The sequence below is a fragment of the Mesocricetus auratus genome, unplaced genomic scaffold, assembly GCF_017639785.1.
Source record: "Mesocricetus auratus isolate SY011 unplaced genomic scaffold, BCM_Maur_2.0 Super-Scaffold_6731, whole genome shotgun sequence".
NCBI lineage: Eukaryota > Metazoa > Chordata > Mammalia > Rodentia > Cricetidae > Mesocricetus > Mesocricetus auratus.
In genome coordinates this window covers 3,065,227-3,080,330 of record NW_024429185.1, presented here as the reverse complement: position 1 = coordinate 3,080,330, position 15,104 = coordinate 3,065,227, and the positions used below count along the sequence as shown (strand labels likewise).

At 52.2% G+C, this 15,104-nt stretch overlaps 1 protein-coding gene across 19 annotated transcripts in view; it reads right to left on the bottom strand.

Moving 5' to 3' along the window:
* The window catches only part of Eps15l1 (epidermal growth factor receptor pathway substrate 15 like 1), an 84,249-nt gene that overhangs the window by 22,478 nt on the left and 46,667 nt on the right, over nucleotides 1-15,104 (bottom strand). For 8 of the 19 annotated variants that reach the window (XR_005875987.1, XM_040742163.1, XM_040742162.1 and 5 more), the window contains exons 16-21: nucleotides 13,371-13,546; nucleotides 8,243-8,366; nucleotides 7,424-7,474; nucleotides 6,446-6,582; nucleotides 4,024-4,084; nucleotides 3,269-3,351 (exon numbers count right to left, since the gene is read on the bottom strand). Coding sequence is in view for 18 of the 19 variants with exons in the window: in XM_040742163.1 (XP_040598097.1) it covers nucleotides 3,269-3,351; nucleotides 4,024-4,084; nucleotides 6,446-6,582; nucleotides 7,424-7,474; nucleotides 8,243-8,366; nucleotides 13,371-13,546 (632 nt within the window). In the remaining variant the exon portion in view is untranslated. The remainder of the gene's footprint in view (nucleotides 1-3,268; nucleotides 3,352-4,023; nucleotides 4,085-6,445; nucleotides 6,583-7,423; nucleotides 7,475-8,242; nucleotides 8,367-13,370; nucleotides 13,547-15,104) is intronic. The other 11 variants (XM_040742158.1, XM_040742159.1, XM_040742173.1 and 8 more) reach the window with 2 other exon arrangements.

Here is a 15,104-nt window from a genome sequence, read left to right as displayed (position 1 = left end):
CGCCCTGACCATGCTCTCTGCAGGCTCATGCCACTGACCACACCTGCAGTCGAGGGAACTCATTTTTAAGCAAGCAAACATCACTGAGCCTCCAAACTGTCTACAGTATTCCTCTGGGAACAAGCACTGGATAGTTGTATGTAACTGACATAAGAGCTGGAGTCATCAGAGAGGAAGGAGCCTAAGTTGAGACATGTCTCCGTAAGATCCGACTGTAGGCAAGCCTGTGGGTCATTTTCCAATTAGTGATCAATGGGGCAGGGCCCCGCACCTGGTGGGGGTTCCATCCCTGGGCTGGTGGTCCTGGGATCTGGAAGAAAGCAGCTGAGCAAACCAGTAAGAGCACCCTCTCCAGCCCTGCTCGGCTCCTGCCTCCAGGTTCCTGCCCTGGGGGAGCTCCTGTCCTGACGGCCTTCAGGGATGAACTGTGGAAGGGTAAGCCAAACAAGCCCTTTCCTCCCCAGCTGCTTTCGGTCATGGAGTTACATCACAGCAGCAGACACCCTAAGACAGAGCCCCCTCCCCTGGTGCGCAGAGGCAGGACACTAACTCGAGCACTGAGGAGGACATACACTGCTGCCCCACCCTCATCAGGTGCTGAAGGACTGGCGGGGATGGTTAAAAAAAGAAAAAAGAAAGCTAAGAGAAGAAGACTTGCCGCTCTACTTTCATTTCCCTCCGGATTTATTTATACCAGGTGTTGTTCTTGAAAACTAGCAAGGTAACCAGAGAGGAAAATCAGTGGGGGCTGGGGCGGGGGTGGGGCAGGCACAGGCTTTACAAGTGTTGTGAAGTTAAGGAGCCCCAGGATGGTGTAAACAGTGTATGGGACAGGATTTTCCACAGACCTAGCCAACTGTGTCTTGGCCTGGTGCCAAGAACAGGAAGTGGGCCTGGCTTTCCTATCCCAGTTGTGGGGAGGGGAGTAGGGGGGACACACAGGCTTATCTGAGGGTTCCTCAGAAGGGGGCCTATGCAGCTGGAGGGCAGCTGGGCAGAGAGACAGGGAAGAACCAAATAGGGGTGGGTGGCAGCTAGCATCTACTCTAGCCTCGAATCCCAGCACTGGAAGTGGAGAGCAGCCCAGGCCCTGGTTCCTAGCATGTTCATGGCCACGGCCTCTCACTGAGACCTTAGAGCTCGCTGACATTCTCACAGGAGTGCTGGACTCCTGTAGCCCTGTCCTTCCTCCCACTCCCCACAAACCCCTTTGCTCCTGCTCCTACTTCCACGCCGTTAGTTTTCAGGTTCTGTGACTCTGAGCTTAATCACGTGAACACGGGCAACCAGCCAGGGCCACAGTGCAGCAGAGAAAAGTCCCTTGCCATCAGCAGCCTACAGCTGCAGATACCTTGTACGCTTGCTCAGGCCTTCCTGGGGCTGACAAGAAGCAGGGAACAGGTTCCAAGTCTAGAGAGCTGGCTGCTCAGGAAGGAGCCCATAACCCGAGACAGCACGGAACACCAGCCCTTGTAAGCTGCTGCCCCCATGTGGCCAGCATGTCCTGATTGCAGCAGCTGGGGTCCCAGGGCTCATGACTGCCCTGGACCTGCATGCACAGGGCTCCCCGTGCCAACCGCAGGTCTCCTGCTAATAGCCAGGCCTCCTTGTGTTCCTGGGTAGGTCTGTCACTGTGCTGGAAACTTGCAGCATGTCAAATGGTTTTTGGAAGCAGCATGACACACTGCATGTTGCTACTGCTGCCAGCCTTTGGCACCTCAGAATTACTGGGCAGTTGGGACACCAGTGTAGAGGGCATGGTGGGGGAGGTTGGGGACACCATGTCTGGGCGCTGGCTACCACATGTGGTTGGCCTCTATCTCCTGGAGTTCCACACCTGAGGATTCAACCAACCTCACACTGAAGCTAGAAAAACCCTGCATCTGCACTGAGTACACAAAGGCAGCTGTCCTTCAGACGACAATGACTACAGACACAGCATTCACAACCTGTAAGACCTTGAAGCTGCCCAGAGGTGCAGTCTGAGGTACTGAGTCATGTCACACAGGGTTTTGATATCCCCAGGGTACCATGCAATACATCTCTGTAGATGCCAAGAGATGTCTGCACCCTCAGAACACCCTACGCCTCACCCAGGTGCCCCATGAGGAACACTTGCAAGGCACCACACCACTGCAAGGGCTGATCTGGTGCCCTGCCAGGGGAGGACAGGGACAGAGTAGAGGGTGCCGGGACAGGCCAGTGGCTGAGAGCACCTGAAGCGCTACTGTGCCTAACTGTTTGGAGGCAGGGTTTCCCTGTACGGTTCAGGCTGGGCTGGAGCTGGCCATCTTCCCGCCTCAGCCTCCAGGGTTTGCTGCTACAGCTGGCTTGACGTTTTTACTTATTACCAAAGATGACACCAACATACACCAAACCAGCTGACACAAATGCACCGTGACTTAGTCTCTCTCACCAAGACCACAACTCCAGGTCAGCAAGTTCTTCATAAGCATGAGCCTTGCTGCTTTCTTCTCAGACTATGGCCCTGTGTAGCCCAGGCTAGCCTCCAATCACAGCAATTCCCCTACCAGAGCCTACCAAGTGCCAGAGAAAGACCTGCATTCCTCTGGGCTTGAGCTGCTGTGCCTTCAGGCTGACTGATAACTCAAGACATGGCTCTCAAACCACATGTCTGCTCAGTGAGTGACACTAGCCACAGTGCACCCCAGAGCTGGAGACCCCTGCTCAGGACAGAAGGACAGAGCTGTGGCTTTTGTCCTTGAGAAGTGCAAGCTGTCTTCATGTGCATATTTATTCACCTCTGGTGTGAGCTTGCCCTCACCATTCAATACCCTCAAGAGTTTGGTCCCTGGAGGCTGCAGGCATTTGTGTGGTCCACTCCCCCAGCAGACACACAAGCCTGAGGCCTGTCACCCCAGGCGCCTGGGTCCACTGTGTCTTATCTCTTCCTTCCCTAAGTCCTCGGCAGACAAGTGAGCTGCCTCAGGCCACTCCCTGACCTTGAGTGTTCTTGGCCACAGGGGCGCTGCTTCGTGCCCCGACATCTGATCCTTGTTTGAGCAGACGTGAGAGCAAGATGAGCCATAGCTGACAGCACCAGGAGGGACCTGGGCTGTGGTAGTTTCGAGTATACACAAGGTCAGGGTATTTTCTGGACCCTATCTGCGCTGCTGTGTAAGGCTGGACTCAAAAGTCTGAAGAGTGCAAGCACTCACATGTGTGGACACAGGCTGTGCGTGCGTGCTCCCACACGAGAGGCGTGTGGACACAGGCTGTGGCTGGGACTTCTTGGCAGGGACCTTACCTTTGACATCTGGCTGAAGTCAGCGAAGCCCTCGGCACTGCTGAAGGAGCTGCTTCCAAAGGGGTCCAGGGTCCCAAAGGGATCTGCGAGAGGCACCAACACAGCTGGGGTTATGGCCTAAGCAGACTCAAGGGGCAATCCTAGGGTCCAGGAGCAGGACACTCAGGGCCGTGAGCATCTCTGGGAAGATGGCTCCTGTGAGGCATGGATCACAGGGCTCAAAGGAGAGACTGGTTCTTGCCTGAGCCTGCCATCTACCCGCTCAGGAAGGAGAAGCAGGTGGCATGGAGAGAATGAGCCATGAGCATGGCCCCACATACTACAGTTTATGTGTGTTTATGGGGGGCACCAGCTGGGAGAGAGTCCCCAACAAGATAAAGTCTCACTGTAGCCCAGGCTGGTCTGGAACTCACAGAGATCCCCCTGCCTCTGACTCCTGAGTGGTAGGATTATTAAAGGTGATGTACTGCCATGCCTGGGTCTGCTTCCCAGTGCTGGGATCAGAGGTGGCTGTCACCATGCTTGGGGAACTGGACTGTTCGCATTAAGGACAATGGTGTTAACAGACTGACTGTCTGAAAAAGTCGTCCAGCCCCTGCTGGGACAGACAGGCCTGTGAGGCGAGCATCCACACAGGCCTCACAGTCTCAGGCAAGGACCTTAACGCTCCACCTGAGGCCACACTAATCTGGGGACTAATGGCATTACGGAGGCGTGATGTGACCAGGAGGGCAGAAGCCTCAGGTCTCTCTCACCTGATCCTTTCGAGGAGATGCTGGAGGAAGAGAAGGGATCACTGGATTCAAATGGGTCGAGCTGAGGGAGGAGAGAGACAGGAAGAGGTTATTCTGCCATCTATCCACTCAGCTGTACTCTCCCAACTATTTCAAACGCCAGACACAACAGCACACTTTGGGGTGGAGTCACTGGGACAAACCTGGGCAGAGGAGGGTAATCGTCAACAAATGCCCTGCAGAGGGCAACACCGATGAATGCTATAGTCCCCACAGATTCCCAGTGAACTCAGGCCTGAGGAGTGAACCAAAGCTACAGACACAGTGGTAAGGGCTGGCAGAAGGGACAGGTGTAGAGCTCCTGCCTATAATTCCCCAGTGATGGGTTAGGGGTGGGGCTCAAAGGGAGAGAAGTCTGTCTTTCAATGCAGGGAAGAGAATCAAATGACATATGCCTGGCCAATTCTATGAGCATCTAATCCCAGTACTCAAGAGGCAGAGGCAGACAGATCTCTTAGTTCAAGGTGAGCCTGGTCTACAGAGCTAGTTTCAGAACAGCCAGGGTAGCTACACAGAGAGACCCTGTCTCTCAAAAAAAAAAATATATATATATATACATATACATATATATATGTGTGTATATATATATATATATATATATATATATATATATATCTGAATTGAAAAGAGATGTTAACTCTTTTAAATTCATGCCTGCTATCCCAAGCCAGAATTGCTGCAACTTTGAAGCCAATCGGGACTATCAAGAGACACTACTCCTCAAAAGGAAAAGATAAACAGAGGAGAGATTCATATATAAAGGATCAAAGCAGAAATGACAAATGCTGCCAGCACTGTGGAAGTGGAGACAAGCAGATTTCTGAGTTCTGGGCCAGCCAGGGTTATACAGAGAGTACCTGCCCCATACATTTAAAAATAAATATATAAATACATACACACATAAACAAACAAACAAACAAACAAATTTATGTCCAGAGCTGGAGCAGTGGTTGAGGGTTACAAGCACTGGCTGCCCTTCCAATGGGCCAGAGCTGGGTTCCCAGCACCCATATGGTGGTTCACAACCACCTGTATCTCAAGGTGCAGGGATCTGATGCCCTCTTCTGGACTCCATAGGCACCAGCTACTCATGTGGTATACAGAAAGACATGCAGGCAGAACACCTATCCAACTAAAATAAAAACTTGTTAAAACCTTTAAAAGAAATCCCAATAGAAAAGCAATTACAGGTTGTGTTTCACTCTCCAACATGCTGGGCAAAGGGACTGGGTTCTCGAGTATGTAGAAATGTGCATGTACATTGAGCTATGCTGGGGATGGGGCCAGTCTCAACATGAAACTCATTTCTCGTGTGTGAGGTCTGTTTGCGTGTGTGTGGGGGTGAGTGTGTGGGGACAAAGGCCAGAGGCACCTGGCTTCCTATCTCATCACCCTCTGCCTTCCTCCTCTGAGGCAGGCTATCTATCTCACTGCACCTGAAGCTGGGCTGACCAGCAAGCCCCAGCCATCCTCCTGTCTCCTCCCAGCTCAGGGAGGCTGTGCAAGAGCATAGGCAGCTTGGTTCACAGGTGCTGGGCTTGCACACCCACTCCAGGCTTGCACACGTGTGTTGTTGCACAGGTGCTGGGCTTGCACACCCACTTCAGGCTTGCACACGTGTGTTCTTGACTGCTGAGCCACCACCCCAGCACTGCCACCCATCCCGTGGTTTGTCCGCTTTGGGGGGGACATTGGGAGATGGAGACGGTGTCTGACAATGTCTCACTACTTGCTATGAAGATCAGGCTGGTCTAGAATTCTGTTGCTTCTTATATGCTGTACACAGCATGAAGGGAAATTCACGCAACCACATGAGGTCAGATGTGGAACTCTGCATTTGTGTCATGATGTCAGGTCTGGCAGGGACAGATTAGATCCTCTGAAAGTCTCATGAAGGGAAGAGCAAGCAAGCCACCACGCCCAGCACTCAGTAGTATTTTGCTGTCGCTGCGGGAGACGGAGTGGAGGTAAGAGCACACGACCACAGCACAGGAGGGGACAGGAGGGGACGCCCGGCCCACTTGGCACTGTAGTGCGCTGGCTCATAAGAAAGGACTTGGGGGCTGGAGGGGTGGCTCAGAGGCTAAGAGCACCGGCTGCTCTTCCAGAGTTCAATTCCCAGCACCCACGTGGTGGCTCACAACCATCTACAATTCAATCTGGTGTCCTCTTCTGGCATGTAGGCAGAACACTGTATATGTGATAAATAAATAAATCTTACAAAGAAAAGAAAAGAAAGGACTTGGCAATGGCAGTGCTGGGAGCCACCTCACTCACCAGGAACGAGACCGGGCTTGCGATCCTAGCTCCTGGGCAACATGACCCATCCCAACACACGTCAAGTCAGACCTGCTTGAGTGGGCACCACACCGAGACCACTTACCTTCGGAGGTAAGGAAGGGTGCTTCGTGAAGGGGTCTGAGGTAAATGGGTCGTTCTTTGTCTGTTTCTTAAAGAAGTCATCAGTGGTGGAGCTGTGGAATGGGTCGCTTTCTTTGAAAGGGTCTCCTCCAAATGGGTCTAGAAAGAGGCACAACTGGTGAGCAGACACCAGAAGATGGGAGGAGTGGGCAGCGGGAAAGCGGGCTCAGGGTGACGCAGCAAGTGTGGTGAGGGAGTGGTCAGTGCCGTGGGGTCAGGATGGGGACACTGGCCACAGGTGAGAACCTTCCAGAGTGATGAACTGTCCTTCAACTTTCCACACTCTCCGTACCTGCCAAAGGCTTCCCCGGGCATTTGCTGCCGCATCTGACAGAAGGAAGAGGACTGACTCCTGCAAGCTGTGCCTTGACCCCCACAACACACACACAACAGTTGGATAAAAGTTTCTCGGGAGGACCTTGCTATGTAGATCAGCTATGTAGCTGGCTTTGAACTCAAGAGTTCCACCTGCTTCTGCCTACTGAGTTACTGAGTTCTGGGATTAAAGGTGTGAGCCACCATCCCAGTTTACAAAGGTTTTCAAAAGGAGAGCGTGGTGTGTACATTGTGCTTTGTAATAAAGCTGTGTGGGTGATGCCAGGGCCAGGAAGCACACTGGGCACCAGGCAGGCACTGGACTGGGTGGGGCAACTGTGACAGACGGGGGTCTCTGCGGGGATGTAAATATTCCAATCTTTTCTGTTTCTGTGGCTGGGGACGGAATCTGAGCTTTCAGGCACACTAGGCAATGCCAACACAGGAAGAAAAGGCACACATGACTTATGATGGCTCTCTTTTGCTATAACAGCACTGCCCCTAGCGTGAGTGGCAGGAAACCCCACCATGTGTGACAGTTACCACACATACCCAATATAGGCAGCTATGGCACAAGTGACCCTGTCCCAAACGAACTCAGGGACACAAGGAAGCCAGCCTTTACCTGTGGCTGCCGTCTGCTGCTCTGTGAAGGGATCATTCTGGAAGGGGTCACCTGGAACACAGAGAGAGGCAGTCAGGTGAGTGGAGGGAGGACTGTGGGAGGCAGGCCCCCGCCTGGTTTAGGGAAAGAAGTGGTCCCTCTATACCCTGGCCCGCCACAGGAGGTTCATGAGTGAAAAGTGACAGCCCCAGGCAGGAAAACACTTGAGATGGCCTGGATGCTTGGCTGGCTATAGAAAGAACTGTATCTTTGAAAACTCACTTTTCTTCCTCTACCCTGGATCCCTGCATTCCCTACTTTGCTCAGTAAGAGGATAGGGACACAGTGGTTGTCCCAGTCATGACATGTCCTATGACAATACCAAAGCTGCTGGATATGGTCCCTAGACCTAAAGTCAAAATCTGAAAGCTCCCCAGATATGGTGGCACACACCTTTAATCACAACACAGGTGAGGCAGAGGCAGGACGATCTCTGTGAGTTCGAGGCCAGCCTGTCCTACAGAGCGAGTGCCAGGACAGCCAGAGCTACATAGAGAGACCCTGTCTCAAAAAACAAACAAAAACCCTGAAAGTTAGGAGGCTGGAGCGGTGGCTTGGCAGTTATGAGCATCAGTTGTTCCTGTTGAGGACTCAGGTTCAAGTCCCAGCACCCATATGGCGGCTCACAACTGTCTGTAACTCCAGCTCTGGAGGATCTGACGCCCTCTTGTGCCCACACGTGATGCATACACACGCAGGCAAAGACCCATACACACAAGAAAGTATTTGAAAAAGAAAAGGAACACCGGCCTTTCGTGGGGGCGCAGGCTGGGGGTATACCTTTGAAGGGGTCGGCGCCTTTAAACGGGTCAGACTTGAAGGGGTCCTCCGCCTGGAAGGGGTCTGGATGCAGGTCTTGGGAGTTGTTGCTAAACAGTAAGGCTTTGTTTTTGAAAGGATCGTCCTAGGATTGTGAAGAAAGGACAGGTGCTGAGTTACTTCTGATCTAAGGGCAGGATTCCACACCTAAATCCACTGTATTTGATGCAGTGTGAGCCGAACAGAATACGTGAAGAGGAGCCATTCAAGCGGAGATTCTGGCTAAAAACAACCCGGACTGGTTTATCTGCGGAGGTAGCAATGGAGACCCGTGTGGCACGCATGGAAACTCTGCAGCTTTTCAATAAATCTAAAGCAAGTCTAGCAGTCACTGAGGGGAGTGAGCAAGTAGACAGAATCTACGCACGCACATGCTGGGATAATATTCAGCCTTGAGGAAGGAATTCTGCTGTAAAAAGAGGAGACTTGAGAGGGCTGGAGAGATGGCTCAGCAGTTAAGGGCACCGACTACTCTTCCAGGGTTCAATTCCCAGCACCCACATGGCAGCTCACAACTGTCTGTAACTACAAGATCTGACAGCCTCACACAGACATACATGCAGGCGATGCATCAATGCACATAAAATAAAATAATTATAACAAAGAGGAGACCTAGGGTGTGAAGCTAAGTGGAAAGAAGAGGTCATTGTCAGAGATAGATGCTGTGTGATCCCATTCATAAGTGGCCCTGGAGTCAGCACATTCACCGGGGCACAAAGTGGAGCGGTAGGCCAGTGCCATTGACTCCCACCCCCAATAGTCCTCTGTCAATCAGTGAGTGGGCCCTTTCTGCCCAAGCAGGAAGTGGGCCCTGGGGTGACACCGACGCAGCGGGAGCTGCTAAAGCATGCAGGGCACTTTGCATTTTTATAAAAAGGTGCTTATTTCTAGAAACCGGCAAGAGCATTCAAATCAGCAGAAAAAAACATTTACTTTTGAAGAGTGCTTTTCCATAGTGGGAATGCCTGCTGAGTGCCCCTACAAGCAAAATGCTGGGTTGGGAATCAGGGGTCTGTTCTGCTTGAGACAATCCTTCACAAAACAGGCCTGTTTAACTGGTATGCTTCTTTTTGGGGGAGGCAGAGTCTCACTGTGCAGCCCTGACTGGCCTCGAGCTCACAAATCAGCCTGCCTCTGCCTCTCCAACTGCTGCGATCAATTGTGTGAGCTGCCATGATCAGTGGATGGCAGAGGGACCGTCACCCCCCATGACCAAGTCACCCACACCTGGGATGTCTGTGAAAGCAGACAGTGGTTTGAAGAACTGACACGAATAGTCTGAAAGGTCACATTCTAATAAGACTGCCTACACCTAGGATAGGAGAATGCTGCCCCAAGGGGCCAGTTAAGAGGGGCCACCAGGTGGGAATGGGGCAGGGGACAAGAGTTCCTGACCAGCCTGGCCTCACAGCCAATGAAAAAAAGTAGTAAGCAGTAGTCACTGCCGGTGACAGAGTGGCGGGCTGTCTTCTTACCTGGGACCAATTCTGCAGACCGTCTGGGCACAGGCCTCCACTCAGGGAGGTTAAGCACAGATGCAGCCGGCACAGCATCTGCTGAGGACACCTGGGTGCTGCCAGCCCCGAGAGAAACGCGATGGGAGACTCTGACCAAAGGCAGCTCGTGTAGAGGCACAAGACAGACCTCTCTGCCACACCATGGGCAAAGGAAGGACACACAGACACTGCAGAAAGTCATAACCTAAGGAAGCCCTGGGCCGGGCAGAGACTCTTGTACTCCTGGCCTCTGTGAGGAGCGGGCCAAAGGACGGGAGATGGAGGAGCTTGGTCTCAGAAAGCGGCTTACATCCTTGGGGCAGGGCTGGGCACTGACTCCCTGCCGTTTTCAATCACTGAAGGGAAAACAACGAGTGGATGGGTTTCCATGGCAAACGTGCCAGGAACTGCACTGCCAGATCCGCACATCACCGGTGGGACTGTGGGGCCTGCGCGGTGATGTCGGGAGGAGTCACCGCCTCACTCAGGTGCGACACCCTCCTCAAAGGGGGCCAGAAAAGAGATGGGTGCAGCTCAACAGCAAAGACTCACTGAGCATGTATGCAGCCCAGCACTGCAGCCAAGCACCGGCTCCCATTAAGGGCAAGGAAGAAATGGAGCTGGAAAGAGGGCTTTCCCCTCACAAATGCGAACAGTGCACCAGCATGGAGGATGAAGGGCGTGTCACTCTGGGAGACAGAATACAAGGGCACGTACAGGCCCCTGGTACTTCCAAACGTGGGACCCGTTTATCACCATGTGCACAGAAGTGGATGAACAATTCTACAATGTCATTTTCCCAGACCAGTAAGTCATGTAGTAACTGAACTACATTAGGGTAGGTGATAAGTACCTCTGTAGAAATAAAACGTATTAACTAATTTCATTTAATTCTAGCTTCTGCAGCATGGAGGATGGGGCCCAGGGTCTCACACACACTGGGCAACCCCCCATTGCTGAGCCATGTGCCCAGCTATAGAAAACACCTTTAAGGGCAAGGCAGCAGCTAGCCCTAAGCTCTGCCTGCATTCAGAGGACGGACATGGCCACAGAGGACATCCAAGAAGTTTCTGTGACGCTCCTGCCTTTCACAGAGTGCTGGGAGATGGGTGTGGGGGTGTATCCCTTTCATACTTGGAGGCAGAGGCAGACAGATCTCTGTGAGCCCAAGGCCAGTCTGGTCTTCATAGTGAATTCCAGGCCAGTCATGGCTACACCATGAGACCCTGCCTCAATTAACAAAACAAAATGAAAAGTATACTGTGTGGGAGCCCAATGCTGGAGCTCCTGCTAATTGTCCTGATATAAATATTCCTGTCCTCAGTTGAGCTCAGATTACCAGCTAAGCAACTCTCACAAATCCTTGCTGGGAGTCCATAACCTTGGCTCCTGTATGTTACCAGGGCTGGAAGTGGCCACAGATCCAATCTGTCTTTATGAGCAGAGTAACGAACAGGATGGTGCATGGCTTTCCCTCTGCTGGGTGGGCTGGCTGGGTATCCAGGAAGAGGCTCCGTCAGCCACAAGAAATAAACGTGGCTTTGAAATGGCATAAGACTTGGTGGTGAGCACTTGCTACACCTACAAGACCCTGGACTCTGCCTGTGTTAACACGTGTCTGACCCTGGGCTCTGCCTTTGCTGACATGTGTGAGACCCTGGGCTCTGCCTGTGTTAACACGTGTGTGACCCTGGGCTCTGCCTGTGTTAACACGTGTGTGACCCTGGACTCTGCCTGTGTTAACACGTGTGTGACCCTGGGCTCTGCCTTTGCTGACATGTGTGAGACCCTGGGCTCTGCCTGTGTTAACACGTGTGTGACCCTGGGCTCTGCCTGTGTTAACACGTGTGTGACCCTGGGCTCTGCCTGTGTTAACACGTGTGTGACCCTGGGCTCTGCCTGTGTTAACACGTGTGAGACCCTGGGCTCCACCTATAGCACTGTGAAAGAAAAAAGTAACTAAGGATATACACACAGAAATGAACATGGCCTTAAGAATCCTATATCTCCATCAGGGGATCTTAACATTTAGCTCAGTGGCTCAAGAATGACCTGTAGAAAGTTCTAGATGTGCCACTCTGGGTGCACTGCTCTTCATTAGCAGAGCCATAGCTGTACCCAACAAAGAGAGCTGACAGAGCACCCTGCTCCAGACAGACCCCAGATGGAACACTGAACAAAGACCTTGCTTCAAAGCGTTTATTAAGAAATGGAAACAACCCCCGAAAATGATCTTAAAACTGCATTCATACAAGGAGATGTAGGTTCCTTCAGACACAAGTCCTGAGTTTCTAGCTAATATATCGATAGTTACACTGTACAGGTGATGGTCTATCCTGCAAACTCCACCTAGGTCAAGAATGGACAAAAACAACCAAGTACAAAAGGCTCAGATGGTAAGAGAAGTGACCAGTCACCTGCAAAAGGTCACCCTCTGCCAGAACGCAGCCCAGGATGTGAGGCCTAGTAAAAGCCCCAGGAGAGCCCGGCACACACCTTTAATGCCCACAGCTGGAAGCTCTGGAGTTCCAGGCCAGCCTGGGCTGCAGTGACACCCTGTCTCTGCAGGAAAAGAAAAAGAAGGAAAGAGAAAGAGGAGAAAAGAAAAACAAACCAAACAGTCTACAAGGGGAGCCTCAGAGCAAGCATTTCCCTGGCCCAGGACACAGGACAAGCAGCTGCACGGGAGCGCTGTGCGATGGAGTGGAGAATGCGGCCACAAGACAGAGACACACACCAACTACAGGCCACAGAGTGGGACGCCACGGGAACCCCACGGAACAGTGAAGCCTGAGAAGCCTGTGGTGGCAGGAAGTCATGGGCTGTGTCTAAGAGTGACGGGGACCTCTGTGGCAGGCACGAGGGATCAGCAGGGTTAGAGACAGCACCTTCTAAGTCGTCCAGGGCAAGTCCATCTTCCCTGGGAGTTCTTAGATGCCAAAGAAACTGCTTAGAGCACAAGAAAGGAGGGAAGGAACCAAGAGGGAGACGCAGCAGGGCCACAGCAGGAGAGCCCTGAAAGACGAGGCAGCCAGTGGTTAAAAGCAGCAGAGCGCCCAGTGACCAGGACTCGCCCCTGCGCTGGGGCTGACAGAGGGGCCACCCTGCCTGGGCTGCTGGGTCACAAGCAGCAAGGGCCACAGACAGGCCTGCAGACAGCTGACTGCACAGGACCTAGAAGGCAACGTGCTGTGACGCTCTTGGGGTCATAGGATGGAACCTGGGACCTGCAGTGCTCACTACAAGCTACACCTCAGCCTGTTTTCGCATCTGTCAGAATCACGTGACTTGAATGGCACATGTGCACCCCCAGGGTGGCCATCCATGGAGCATGGAGCTTCCACAGCACGGGACCACATTGGCTTTGGTTAGATCTGCCCTCCACATTTGAGTGATTAGCTCAATAGAAACACTTCTGAGGAAATGGAACACTTGGGCCTCACAGCTTCTAGACAGCAGGAAGAAGTCGGCCATCAACCCTGGGCCCTGTGCAGATTGCCATCAAAAACAAGGGGTGCCAAGCACTGAGGGAGTCAGTGCTGTGTGCAGATCTGCAGCTGCAGCAGAGCCCACGAGGACCAGGAGACGCTTACTCGACCTTTACCATGGCTCCAAAGCCGCCCCTCTCTGCCAGCAAGACGCCTTCGCTCAGGGTGGCCAGGTCAGGCAGGTTGGTGCCAGAGACCCCATCAGGCACCTGGTCATACTGTTCCAGGCTCCGGTGAGCTTCTAGGCGGCTCTCCTGCAGCTGTGATAGCTTGCTTCTCGCCTGCAAGACAAACACCATGGACATCAAGGGGAGCTTAGGGTGTGGGCAGCGAGATGCCTTCCCCAGGGGATCATGCACATGGCAAGGACTGCCTTGCACAGACTACACACTAGAGGACGCAATGGTCCATGAGAACCAACCCCCCTACTGCTCCAGGGCTCTGTATCCCGGCCCTAGAGGAGTACTTCCTCCCCGAAAGGTTTGCCAATTCTCAACCGACTACACTTAGACAAAATCTGGATTGACAGTCTGCTACTTGTCAGGGTTTTCACTGCATGCTTGTTTCCCTCCCTCCCAGACAAAGAACTCATGGAAAGGGAGGGTCACACATGTAACAGTGACAGCTCAATGCACATAACTGGTCCTGGACCCAACCTGCTCCTCTACTTTTGTTTTGAGTCAGGGTCTCTCTACATAGCTCTGGCTGTCCTGAAACTCACTCTGTAGACCAGGGTGGCTTCAAACTTACAGAAAACCACCTGCCTCTGTATCCAGGAGCTGGGATTAAAGGTGTGCGTCACCATGCCCAGTTTTTTGTGGTTTCTGTCTCCTCTAATTTAAAAAGAAGTATTGGTAATGATGAGAAGGCAAACACGGGAATGTCAAAATAAAACTTGCATCTGCTAATGAAAGACAAGAGGAAGGGGGAGAGGAAACCAGAGGAAGCCTTGTGAAGGCTGAGCAGGAGAATAGATCACAAATTCAAGGCTGACCTGAGTTACATGATGAGACTGTCTCAAGAATAACAACAACAACAACAATAAAAACCCCAAAAATCAAAAAACTGAAACAAAACCCAAAACAAAAGAAAGGAATGATGGTGACCATGGTGACACACACCTTTAATTCCAGCACTCAAGAGACAGCTGAGGTCTATGAGTTCAAGGACAGCCTGATTTTCATAGTGAGTTTCAGACTGTAGAGGCTACACAGTGAGACCTATCTAGTACCATTACTTCTATCAGCAATTCTACATGTGTCTTGGGCCATCTCCATGTAAGACTCTGAAGGCAGGAGGAAAAAGCCCGAAAATAACCCCACAGAATTAATGTTCATAAAATACAATTGTAGAGAGGGAGAGGGATGAGCAAAGGGGTCAAGAAACAGCAGAGCTGACCAAGATAGAGCTCACTGACTCCAGACTGATAGCTGGGGGACCAGCAAATGACCGAACCAAGCCCGCTGAACGTGGGTGTCAGTTGGGAGGCCTGAGCAGTCTATGGGGCCTCTGGCAGTGGAACCAGCATTTATCCCTAGTGCCCATTCCCCATGGAGGGATGCTCTCTCAGCCCAGATACATGGAGGAGGGCCTAGGCCCTTCCCCAAAGGATGTGACCGACTTTGATGATTCCCCATGGAAGGCATCATTCTCCCTGGGGAATGGATGGGGGCTACGATGGGGGGGGGGGCTGGTGGGGAGTATGGGAGGATGGGAGGGAGAAGGAACTAGGATTGATATCTAAAATAAGATTGTTTCTAAATTAAATAAATAAAATACAATACATGAAGCTACTAAGACAGGGAGGTGCCCACACTGCCCTGCTAGCCTGTAGCCTGC